The 12,564-nt window shown below is 36.8% G+C and overlaps 2 protein-coding genes across 2 annotated transcripts; both read left to right on the top strand.

Moving 5' to 3' along the window:
- Positions 1-618: 618 nt before the first annotated feature.
- Positions 619-3,036, top strand: PKNH_0102600 (uncharacterized protein; the record flags this gene model as incomplete). Its single annotated transcript, XM_002257485.1, has 1 exon — positions 619-3,036. One exon carries the CDS (start codon positions 619-621, stop codon positions 3,034-3,036), a length of 2,418 nt encoding a protein of 805 aa, XP_002257521.1.
- Positions 3,037-4,865: 1,829 nt separating this feature from the next.
- PKNH_0102700 (uncharacterized protein) lies at positions 4,866-6,552 on the top strand (the record flags this gene model as incomplete). The annotated part of the gene is made up of 2 exons (XM_002257486.1): positions 4,866-5,450; positions 5,650-6,552. The coding sequence occupies 2 exons, from the start codon at positions 4,866-4,868 to the stop codon at positions 6,550-6,552; spliced, it is 1,488 nt and encodes a 495-aa protein (XP_002257522.1).
- Positions 6,553-12,564: the final 6,012 nt, after the last annotated feature.

A 12,564-nucleotide genomic window follows, 5' to 3' on the forward strand; every position in this document is an offset into this window, starting at 1 on the left:
TTTGGCAATTTCCACCGCGGGGTATAAACAGATAGTGACACTCGTAGGCTAATTATTTTTGTTCACCTTGCACCTTACACGCCTCCCATTTTGTGAGTCCCTCATATCATGTACCTCGCTTTTTTTTTTTTTTTTTTTTTTTTTCTCACCTATTTCATATTTTCAGTTGCGCGAAAGACGCTTATCGCATTTCAGCCGATTGTTAAGCGCGCCATCCGATTTTTTGTTTAACATTTTCTAGTGAAATGCATACACGTGATTGCGTTGCTATTCGTTTGTCACCCTTTTTTTTTTTTTTTTTTTTTTGCAATCCTTGCGTATTTGTGTAACAGGGCAAGGGGGCATTTTTTTCTTTTCTTTTCTAAATGGATACGTTTGACATCCATTTTGAGAGAACTCCCTTCGCTGTATTTCCTTCTGCTTTGTTTTAAAAGGGCGTACCATTCGAAGTTCACAGCGCTTGAAGGTGAACTCCTTCATTCGTCTCCCCCCCTTTGGTACGACGAAGCAGAGGAGGCGAGGGGGGAGGACCTGTGGTCCACGGCGAGCACGTAAATGGTGTTCCACCAAGTTTGTAACTTCTGAATTATTTTTCTTCGCATTGCTATATTTTAACAAATGTCCTACACCATGGAACTGGAGCACTTCGACATCGGGATAAACCGAGTGGAGCAGAGAGACCAGAAGGTCTACTACATCATCCTAATTCAGTACAAAGATCTAAAGTACGAAACCAGTAGGAGGTACAGTGAGTTCGAGGAGCTCCACTGGGAATTACTTCACATGGGTTTTTCAGCCCTACCAAATTTACCCAAGAAAAAATTAATGGCCTATAAAAACGCAGATTATATAAACTATAGAAAGAAAGTACTAAATTCTTACATGCACAATTTATTTATCCGGGCGGATGTGAGATGTTGTGCTTTGTTTCTGAATTTTATTTTATTTTACGACAAAATTAATTTGTCCATAGAAGTCGTTAAAACCAAGCTGCTGAACAGTATAGGGTCGCAAAAATTTTCCATGAGCGATTTATACATTAACGAAAAATACAATTTTATCATTTGTGTGTATGAGGATAAGAGCAATTTGAGCAAGCTGGGAAAATTATGGTCCATTATTGAGCCAGATATAGTTGGGGAGATTAAGGTTTTCACTTATAATAACGATTTGACATCCACATTTTGCGAAACATACAAAGAACAAACCGTATATAAGGCTAGAAACATTGTGTGTGCAGAATTGCAAAATGAAGTGATAATATCGGGGGATGATGGAAAAATACACATTTATAAAATTGACACCCAGTTGCTAACCCTAACTTATGTGAAGAATATTCCTTGCCACAATGATACCATTTTAAAAATGATGAGTTTCAATGCAGAATTATTTTGCACCTGTGGTTATGATAACGCCTTTAGATTGTTACGATTTAGTGATTATAAAATTTTAAGTGGAGGAAGATGTAATAAACGTTTGGATAAGGATAAAATTACTACATGTCACCTGATGAACCATGGAAATATCGTCCTTGGAACAGACTGTTCAGTTTTCTTTATTTACAATATGATGACCAATCCTCCTCTCTACCTAGATACCAAGAAACTCAAGAATGGCGAAAAAATTAATTGCTTCGCTAACACGGATAAGTACCTATTTATAGGATACGACAACATCATTGCGTGCTACAATTACCATTATAGCAATGAGGCAAAAAATGGGAGGGGTCTAACATTAAGTGGGGCCTTCTCAGAATGTGTGCCTAACCAGGATTCACCAGGTGCTAGACACACCTATGCGCAAATCGGCGAAAAGGAGCCTCTCCTCACCAAACTAATAGTGGACAATAACATGTCGGCACAGTACATCCCACCATTGCTCTACGACAATACTGTTCTATCCCTATGTGTTAACAAAGAGAAAAAAGTACTCTACGCAGGGTATGAGGACGCAATTGTTATCTGGTCCATAACGAGCGGTCTGATCGTTTCAGCTTTCCATGGGCATACAAATGGGGTGCATGTTTTAAATTTTTTGAGCAGTTCAGGTTTTTTACTCTCAGGGGGAGATGGGGGGAATTTGAAAGTATGGAAGAATGACATAGATAATTTTCAAATATGGAAGCCGAAAAGGAAGAATTACAGAGCCTACGAAACGACAGGGATCAACCCCCAAGCAGTGTACGCCGGGTCCTCCACACACGGAAACACGCAGCATAATAATTTCAATTTTAACGAAAGTGATGATGGTGACGACCCCGATAACGGGAGCAGTCCACAGAGCGAGTCCATGTCTATTGATCACTTGTTAGGAGAAACGAATAAAAAGTACGACTACCAAGTATATGATACGTCTAACTACAAGAAGGACCTAATTAATTACAATGCATCAACAAATATAAACAGTGTTAACTCCTCCATCAGTAACTTTTTTTACGATAAAAGTATGAGTAATGCACCTCAGGAGTTTCTCTCCGATGCGAGCAACCTGGATGTTTGTATACTCACAAACCTCGAAGACCGAGGCCGAAGCGCTAGCTACGACTGTGATGTTGATGCAAATTTTAGTAAACCAGATAATTCCTTTCACGCAGCACAATGTAGCCAGGACTTTAAGCAGAATAATACGTATTACTCCGTAGTTAAGGAGGATGTGAAGTTCGACCATAGTGGACAAAGTAGGGAGCATTACCAGCATGATCAGTCTAACGGGCGTGATCACGAAGATTGTGACGTGCCTCCCATTGCACGAAATGAATACGGGGCGAACTACGAGAATGCGGGTTCCTACGGGAAGACGGAACACAACGGTGGTCACCATAGTGGTGGTTACCGAAGTAGTGCTCACCAGATGGGCGTATATGGAGAAAATTACAACAGCGCTAGTGCCCCTCAAGTGCAACAGAACTCCGATGCGGATGCACCGAATCCAATAGGTATGGAACACAGTAATGAGGATGCCCAATTCAGTAACTTAAAGAGGGACATCGTTTACGTCAGTGACGAGGACGATGATTTGATTTCGGCCTTTAGGTAGTCCCTTTTTTTTTTTTTTTTTTTAAGTTCATTTTTAGATCCCGCTCTTTTATACGGAACTCGTGCCACGTGTGCATCAATTGTGTGCCCACCTCTTAGGGCTAGTTCAGTTCGAACTTTGTATCATAGATGCTTCGCACGAATGCATCTTTTCTCTTTTTTTTTTTTTTTTTTTTTTTGTGTGTGTGTATGATAATATATGACTCTCATTATTTGCAGAGGTGCCCAATTCTTTTGTGAGTACCCAACCCGCTTCATCACAGCTTGCTGATGAACTTCCGTCGCATTGTGCCAATGCGCGCGATATTATCGGAGTTGTAAACATTTGCAAAGAAAATTCCGTGCATCCGATTCTCCCTGTATTGTGCCTTATTCACAATGTTAACACATCCATGCAGGCACCATTTGATCATATTCCCCTGCTAGCATGCTCAAAACATACATCCCACAATTGCGGCACATGAATTCCATGAACTCAATGAAGTGTACAACATAATCCACATATGAGCTTTTCATACATGTCACATATATATTATGCAGATCGTACGTACCCCATTGAATGGATATTCCTCGAAATATTTCCAGGGTTTTAGAATATTCACATAGGGTAATTTTTCTTTTTCATTTTTCTCCTCAAAAATTGGGAACTCCTATTATGGGAATAACAGGAATAACTGTGTAATTAATATTTCCCTTTTTTTTATTTTTGTTGCCATATATTCAGAAAGAAGCGGCGTTCGATATTTACAGGAGGATTGAGATCCTTTCTGTTTCGAAGAAATTTCTACATTTGATCATGTGCACAATATTTCTATAGTTGAACACCAATATATATTTTTTCTATGTGTTTATATATTATTATCACATATATGTTTCAAGCTAAATATAGAAGAATAAAATTTTTCAATGACTCGAAAGAAGGATAAATATGGCGAATATATTATGAATGTTTCAAGGGGAGGTATATATGGAAATTATGGACATAGCATTATTTGTTTTATTTACATTTCTTTCTTTTTAAGTTCATATTAATCTATATAATATCGTCCCAAATAAAGTACTCATTTGTGTAGTCATCCTTCCCGTTAGCTAAACAACGGTGCATTTTTTGCATGTATATATGTTGATTTTTTTTTTTTTTTTTTTTTTAATATTTATTCGTTCTGCATTTTTTATGCAATTTGCTCTTTTTCTAATGTTCATCTCTTCTAATTTTTTTTTTTTTTTTTTCTAGTTCAATTTTATATAAAAATACTTGTTAATTCTCTTTCAGTGGTTCTAAGATAACTTGCTTTTGTTAAATTTTCAAATAATTTTCTGTTCCGGCTTTCCTTTTCATTTTCCGTATAATTATAGAAAATATATTCCGTGAAAATGCTGTATATTAATAAAAGGAGAAAATGAAATTAAAATAAAATAGAATAAAATAAATTTCCAATGTTCTTAAGCTGAGCTCGCAGTGCGACTAGTATGTATATTTATTGGTAAATAATATATTAAGTATTCTGCAATATAGATCAGCATCTGTAGCAAAGTTTCTAAACTATTATACACTTTCCCTTTTTTTTTTTTTTACCATTGAACAGTAATATATTAGATTCTTCCCTTTTTTTTCTTTTACTTTCAATTATAGGAGCATAGAAGAAGTAGAAAGACAAGAAAAGAGAAAAAAAAGAAAAAAAATAATAAAATAAAATAAATAAAATAAAAGAAGGGGACATTTTTACTCTAATAGTTTTTATTTAAAAGGAGTACAAATTAATAATGTACTCTTTAGCCCTTTTTATATAAAAACCTTCACGCATAATTTACATAATATATTAGAACAAAATGGCATATCACACAGGCTCCCCCTACAGCCTCTACTCCATGATGGACGTTAACAGTCCATTGAGTTCCTTTGGTGAGAATTATTATGTGTCCGAACCTTACCATCCTCCGCATACCCCCGTTATTAGTAACATGTTTCACGGAAGCTTTCCGAGTTATTACGAAGATGATGATGATGATTATTATAATGAGGAAGATTTTCTTATGGAGGAATCAGAAATCAGTCGACATCTGAAATCGGACGAAAATAAAACAGGGAATGTTGAAAATAAAACGGAAAAAATCGAAAATAAAACAGGGAATGTTGAAAATAAAACAGGAAAAGTTGAAAATAAGACGGGAAACGTTGAAAATAAAACAGGGAATGTTGCAAATAAAACGGGAAAAGTTGAAAATAAGACGGGAAACGTTGAAAATAAAACAGGGAATGTTGCAAATAAAACGGGAGAAGTTGAAAATAAAACGGGAAACGTTGAAAATAAAGCAGAAAAAGTTGAAAATGAAGAGAAGAGCATAAGCAACAGGAATAGTAAATTGACTTTATTTCAAGCTGTTATGATCATGGTTCTTGTGATGAGATTAGGGGTAAGTTGGAAATAGCAGAAATTATTACGCCCTCTGCGCGCGTTGCATCCGTTTTTTCTGCTGGCGAGTCTGCTGTAAACTGCGCGAATGGAATATTCATAATAAATGTAGGCTGAAACGTGTAACTAACGCGTAAATGCTGCAACAAAAATGCACATGCATGTATAAACACCTCTTACCCCCCCCAACTTTTCTGCAGAGAAAAAGGTGCAAGAGATTGAGGAAGAAGCATGAAGCCAGGAAGAAACTATTAAAATTCCTGGACAAAGTGAACGAAAGAATTAAAAAGGACGATCTTAAAATGGAGAATAAGTTAAAGAGGCTGAAGGTGAAAATACAAAAGGAACGAACAAATATGGAGAAAAAATGGAATGATAAAAGAAAAAGAGTCAGGGATGAAGTAGCCCTTAAACCGTCAAAAGAAAAATTGCCTGGAATAGGCCCATTCTACGACGAGAACAAAAGACTCTTGGATAGGAAATTGGACATTGTAGATATGAATTATGAGAAGTATAAATATAATAAAGAAAAAGAATGGAATGCTATGAAAGCACGTTATCATAAGAATCTGAAGAAGGTACATGATAGACAGCAGAAGAGGAAACGGTTGAAGTGCAGACGAATGTTCTTGTTTGAAAGGAGGTGGAACTTTGGACCAAAAACCATGCATAAGTTCCTGAAACAGAGAGGACAAAAAGTGGAGGAAGCTAAGGTGTTAGATATGATAGGGGAATTAGGGAGAATAGAAATAGTGAAGGCGCAGAAGGAGGAAAAAATAGCAGAAGTGCATAAAGCGGCAGAGGAGGCAAAAAATGGAGAAGCGGCAAAATTACAGGCGGCACATGAGGCAAGAGTAGCAAGAGGGGAAAAATTGGCAGGATTGATAGAAGCAGCAGAAAGAGCGGAAGCTGCAAAGAAGGCATTGGCGACTGCAGCGGCGAGGGAAGAAGAAATGGAAGAAGATGATGACGATGAGTACTATTATTATGTGGATTCTGATGATGAATATTATGATGATTCTGATGGTGAATATTATGATGATTCTGATGATTATTACGATGAACACCCCCCCGAGCACGGCTACGAGGACGAGGATGCTTAGTATTCTTAAACGCTTTGTTGTGAAATGATCGTTACAACACTTGGCACAAGTTTGTTAACCGTATAGAATAAATCGCATCGACATGAAAAAAATCTGAATAGAGTTTTGAGCTTATTAGTAAATTGGAAGGATGAAATTTCTTGTAAAAATTGTTGTTATCTGTTTATAAGTGCTCATAATTATTCTTCCCCTCCCCCCCAAAAGGGAGAAATGAAAAATAAAAAAAGAAGAAAAGTTTAGAAATGGGCATATTTGCAAATACGGGTTTAAACTTTTTACAATATTTTCACGCATCCCATAAGCATGTCGTCAGTGGGCATATGCGTACGCGCCCCACCACATATAATGTGCACATCCGCGGGCAGTGCCCATTACCATATACCCCCTTTTTTCTTTTTTTTTTTTTTTATCATTGTGTGCTCCTCAAATGTGTAACACAACTGTTGTAATCTAGTCCCCGCGCCTGGGGGCGGGGGGCGTAGGCTTGATAATTAAATTCTGTGAATAGCGTAGGAACTTATATATTATGCATTACACGTGAATTATGCGCTCATTGTCTATAACTGCACATTTTCTCTTTTACCGAAAGAAAGAAGGAAGGAAAGAAAAGGAATAAAAGAGAAGGAAAAGGAAGAAATGTAGATAGAAGGACACGTAAAGGAATGCACCGGAGAAAAAAAAAAAAAAAGGGAAGGAGGGACAAGTAAAGGAATGCGCAGGAATAAAGGATAACACAATTTTTTCTTTAGCGTGATAAATAGTGTCTCACATTCAGATTATTACATTTTTATTAAATAAATAAAACAGTTTCTTCAGTGAACATAGTTCCCCATCCGTCTCTTCCTTTTTTATTTCATTTTTTCTTTTTCCTGGAAAAAAAAAAAAAAGAACCTTCCCCCTAAATCATCTAAATACTAGGCCATAATTGTTGTTCTTATAACCTTAACCCCTAAAGAATGCGAAATACTACACATACACCCGTAAAATATTAAATTCCGCGGACAGCGTAAAATATTATATCCCGCAACCTAAAAATGCGAAATCTTACACATATACACCGTAAAATATTATAAATCCTGCAACCTGAGAATACGAAATCCTACACATATACACCGTAAAATATTATAAATCCCGCAACCTAAATGCGAAATCTTACACATATACACCGTAAAATATTAAATCGCGCAACCTAAAAATGCGAAATCTTACACATATACAACCGTAAAATATTATAAATCCCACAACCTAAATAGGAAATCTTACACATATACAACCGTAAAATATTAAATCGCGCAACCTAAAAATGCGAAATCTTACACATATACAACCGTAAAATATTAAATCCCGCAAAACTAAATACGAAATCTTACACATGTACACCGTAAAATATTATAAATCTCGCAACCTAAATACGAAATCTTACACATATACACCGTAAAATATTAAATCCCACAATCTAAATGCAGAATCCAACACATATGCACCGTAAAATATTATAAATCCCACAACCTAAAAATGGGAAATCCTACACATGTACACCGTAAAATATTAAATCCCGCAACCTAAATACGAAATATTACACATGCATCGTAAAATATTAAATCTCGCAACCTAAAAATACGAAATCTTACACATATACACCGTAAAATATTAAATCCTGCAACCTAAAAATACGAAATCCTACACATATACACCGTAAAATATTATAAATCCCGCAACCTAAAAATGTGAAATCTTACACATATACACCGTAAAATATTATAAATCTCGCAACCTAAAAATGCAAAATCTTACACATATACACCGTAAAATATTATAAATCCCGCAACCTAAAAATACGAAATATTACACATGTACATCGTAAAATATTTTATCCCGCAAAACTGAATACGAAATCTTACACATATGCACCGAAAAAATATTATAAATCCCGCAACCTAAATACGAAATCTTGCACATGCACCCTAAGAAATGCTAAATTTTACGTAGAATATAAACCCTGAATCCTGTGCACCCTGAATGCGAAATCCTGAACCCGCAGAGCGACACCCGTATTCTAAAGTCTTAAACATAATACCTGAAAATCGACCTTTATTAAACTGAATTTTAGCACCCCAACACGAAACTAGACCTCTATACCATGAAACCTAAGTCCTATACCCAGGAACGTTAGTTCTATACCCAGGAACGTTAGTTCTATACCCAGGAACCTTATTCTAACACCGTTAAAACCTTATTCCTGTACCCTTAAAACCTTAATCCCATACCCTAAAAACCTTACTCCTATACACTAAAACCTTACTCCTATACCTGTGCAACCTTATTCCTATGCACTAAAGCCTTTATTCCTATATCTTGGAAACTTACTCCTATGCCCTGAAAACTTACTCCTATATCGTACAATCTTACTCCTATACCCTAAAACCTTACTCCTATACCCTAAAACCTTACTCCTAAACCCTGAACCCTAAGAACCTGAAACCCTAAGAACCTGAAACCCTAAGAACCCGAAACCCTAAACCCTGAACCCTAAACCCTAAACCCTGGAACCCTACTCCTAAACCCGGAACCCTACTCCTAAACCCGGAACCCTACTCCTAAACCCGGAACCCTACTCCTAAACCCGGAACCCTACTCCTAAACCCTAAACCCTGAACCCTAAACCCTGAACCCAAAAACCCGGAACCCAGAAACCCGGAACCCAAGAACCCGGAACCCAAAAACCCGGAACCCAAGAACGCGGAACCCAAAAAACCCGGAACCCAAAAACCCGGAACCCAAAAAACCCGGAACCCAAAAAACCCGTCCACCCTAAACCCGGAACCCAAAAAACCCGTCCACCCTAAACCCGGAACCCAAAAACCCGGAACCCAAAAACCCGGAACCCAAAAACCCGGAACCCAAAAACCCGGAACCCAAAAACCCGGAAACCAAAAAAACCCGTCCACCCTAAACCCGGAACCCGACACTCTACATCTATGTTACTTTTGGAAGGAAGAAGAAGAAGAAAATGTAGAAGAATCGAAGCAGAACATAAAGGGGAAAGGAAAAGGGAAATGTCTTTTAGGAAAGGAGGAAGAAAAAGAAGAAGGTTTAAGGAAGGAATAGAAATGTCTTTTAGGAAAGGAGGCAGAAAAAGAAGAAGGTTTAAGGAAGGAATAGAAAAGTCTTTAATGAGGACAGAAAGGAAATGCCTCTTAGGAAGGGAGGCAGAAGAAGAATGGTTTAAGGAGGACAGGAAGGAAATGTCTCTTAGGAAAGGAGGCAGAAGAAGAAGAGTGGTTTAAGGAAGAAGTGAAATGTCTTTTAGGAAAGGAGGCAGAAAAAGAAGAAGGTTTAAGGAAGGAATAGAAAAGTCTTTTAGGAAAGGTGGCAGAAAAAGAAGAAGGTTTATGGAAGGAATAGAAAAGTCTTTAAGGAAGGAAAGGTTTTTAAGGGAGGAATGAATGAAAAGTCTTTTAGGAAGGAAGGAATAGAAATGTCTTTGAAGAAGGAGGAGAAGAAATGGGGAACAGGAAGGTGGTGAAGGAATGTGGATAAGGTATGTGGAAAAGGAATGAAAGGAGAAGGAATGAGCAGGAAAGGAATGTGGAGAAGGAATGTGGATAAGGAATGGGCAGGGAAGGAATGAGGATAAGTAATGAAGAGAAGGGATGTGGATAAGGAATGAGCAGGGTAGGGGTGTGGATAAGGAATGAGGAAAAGGAATGTGGATGAGGAATGGGGATAAGGAATGAAAGGAGAAGGAATGAGGAGAAGGAATGAGGAGAAGGAATAGAAAAGTCTTTAAGGAAGGAAGGAATAGAAAAGTCTTTAACGAAGGAAGGAAATGTCTCTTAGGAAGGGAGGCAGAAGAAGGTTTAAGGAAGGAATAGAATAGTCTTTAAGGAAGAAAGAAGGAAGGTTTAATGAAGAAAGAGTAAAGAAGGAAGAATAAAAAAGGTTTAAGGAAGAATAAAGAAGGATGAAAAAGAATGGTTTAGGAAGAGTAAAGAAGGAAGAAAAAGAAGAAGGTTTAAGGAAGGAAGAAAAAAGGAAGGTTTAAGGAAGGAAGAAAAAGAGTGGTTTAAGGAAGGTAGAGTAATAAAGGAAGGATGGTTTAAGGAAGGAAGAGTAATAAAGGAAGGATGGTTTAAGGAAGAAAAAGTAGAATGAGTAAAGAAGGAAGGTTTAAGGAAGGAAGAATAAAGAAGGTTTAAGGAAGGAAGAAAAAGGAGGATGGTTTAAGGAAGGAAGAAAAAGGAGGAAGGTTTAAGGAAGGAAGAAAAAGAAAGAAAGGTTTAAGGAAGGAAGAATAAAGAAGGAAGAGTAAAGAAGATTTAGGGGAGGAAGAAAAAGGAAGGAAGAGTAAAGAAGATTTAAGGTAAGAAGGTTTAGGGAAGGAAGAGTAAAGAAGGTTTAATAAAGGAAGAGTGAAGAAGGAAGAATTAAGGAAGGAAGAAAAAAGGAAGATTTAAGGAAGGAAGAGTAAAGAAGGAAGAAAAAAGAGTGGTTTAAGGAAGGAAGAAAAAGAGTGGTTTAGGGAAGGAAGAATAAAGAAGGAAAAGAAAAAGATTGGTTTAAGGAAGGAAGAGTAAAGAAGGAAGAGTGAAGAATGGTTTAAGGAAGGAAGAATAAAGAAGGAAGTAAAAGTGTGGTTTAAGGAAGGAAAAAAAAGCATGTTTAAGGAAGGAAGACTAAAGAAGGAAGGTTTAAGGAAGGAAGAATAAAGAAGGAAGATTTAAGGAAGGAAGATTTAAGGAAGGAGGAGTAAAGAATGGTTTAAGGAAGGAAGAAAAAAGTAAGGTTTAAGGAAGGAAGAAAACGAGTGGTTTAAAGAAGGAAGAAAAAAGGAAGGTTTAAGGAAGGAACAAAAAGAAGGTTTAAGGAAAGTAAAAGAAGGAAGAAAAAGTGTGGTTTAAGGAAGGAAGAAAAAGAATGGTTTAAGGGAGGAAGAATAAAGAAGGAAAGTTTAAAGAAGGAAGGTTTAAGGAAGGAAGAAAAAGAGTGGTTTTAAGGGAGGAAGAAAATGATGGTTTAAGGAAGGAAGAAAAAGAGTGGTTTCAGGAAGGAAGAAAAAAGGGAGGTTTAAGGAAGGAAGAAAAAAGGAAGGTTTAAGGAAGGAAGAATGAATGAAGGAAGAAAAGGAATGGTTTAAGGAAGGAAGAGTAAAGAAGGAAGGTTTAAAGTAGGAAGGTTTAAGGAAGGAAGAAAAAGTATGGTTTAAGGAAGGAAGAAAAAGAATGGTTTAAGGAAGAATAAAGAAGGAATGTTTAAGGAAAGAAGGAAAAAAGGAGTGGTTTAAGGAAGGAAGGAAAAGTGTGGTTTAGGGAAGGAAGAAAAAAAGTGGTTTAAGGAAGGAAGAGTAAAAGAAGGAAGAGCGAAGAAGGAAGAAAAAGAGTGGTTTAAGGAAGGAAGAGTAAAAGAAGGAAGAGCGAAGAAGGAAGAAAAAGAGTGGTTTAAGGAAGGAAGAGTAAAGAAGGAAGAGTACAGAAGGTTTAAGGAAGGAATAAAAAGATGGTTTAAGGAAGGAAGAGTAAAAAAGGAAGGTTTAAAGAAGGAAGAGTAAAAGAAGGAAGAGTAAAAGAAGGAAGAGTACAGAAGGAAGAAAAAGAAGATTTAAGGAAAGAATGAATGAAGGAAGAGTAAGGAAAGAAGAAAAAAGAATGGTTTAAGGAAGGAAGAAAAAGAATGGTTTAAGGAAGGAAGGAAGGGAAGAATGAATGAAAGGAAGAGTAAAGGAGGAACAGTAAAGGAAGGAAGGTTTAAAGAAGGAAGATTTAAGGAAGGAAGAAAAAAGAACGGTTTAGGAAGAGTAAGGAAGAAAAGGAATGGTTTAAGGAAGGAAGAAAAAAGGAAGTTTTAAGGAAGGAAGAAAAGAAGGAAGGCTAAGGAAGGAAGAAAAAGAATGGTTTAGGGAAGGAAGAGTAAATGAAGGAAGACTAAAAAAGGAAGGATGTAATGTAGGAAGAGTAAAGAAGGAAGGTTTAAAGAAGGAAGAAAAGAAGGAAGGGCACGATTCTGAAGGAAGAA

This window comes from Plasmodium knowlesi, assembly GCF_000006355.2.
Source record: "Plasmodium knowlesi strain H genome assembly, chromosome: 1".
NCBI classification, from domain to species: Eukaryota; Apicomplexa; class Aconoidasida; order Haemosporida; family Plasmodiidae; genus Plasmodium; species Plasmodium knowlesi.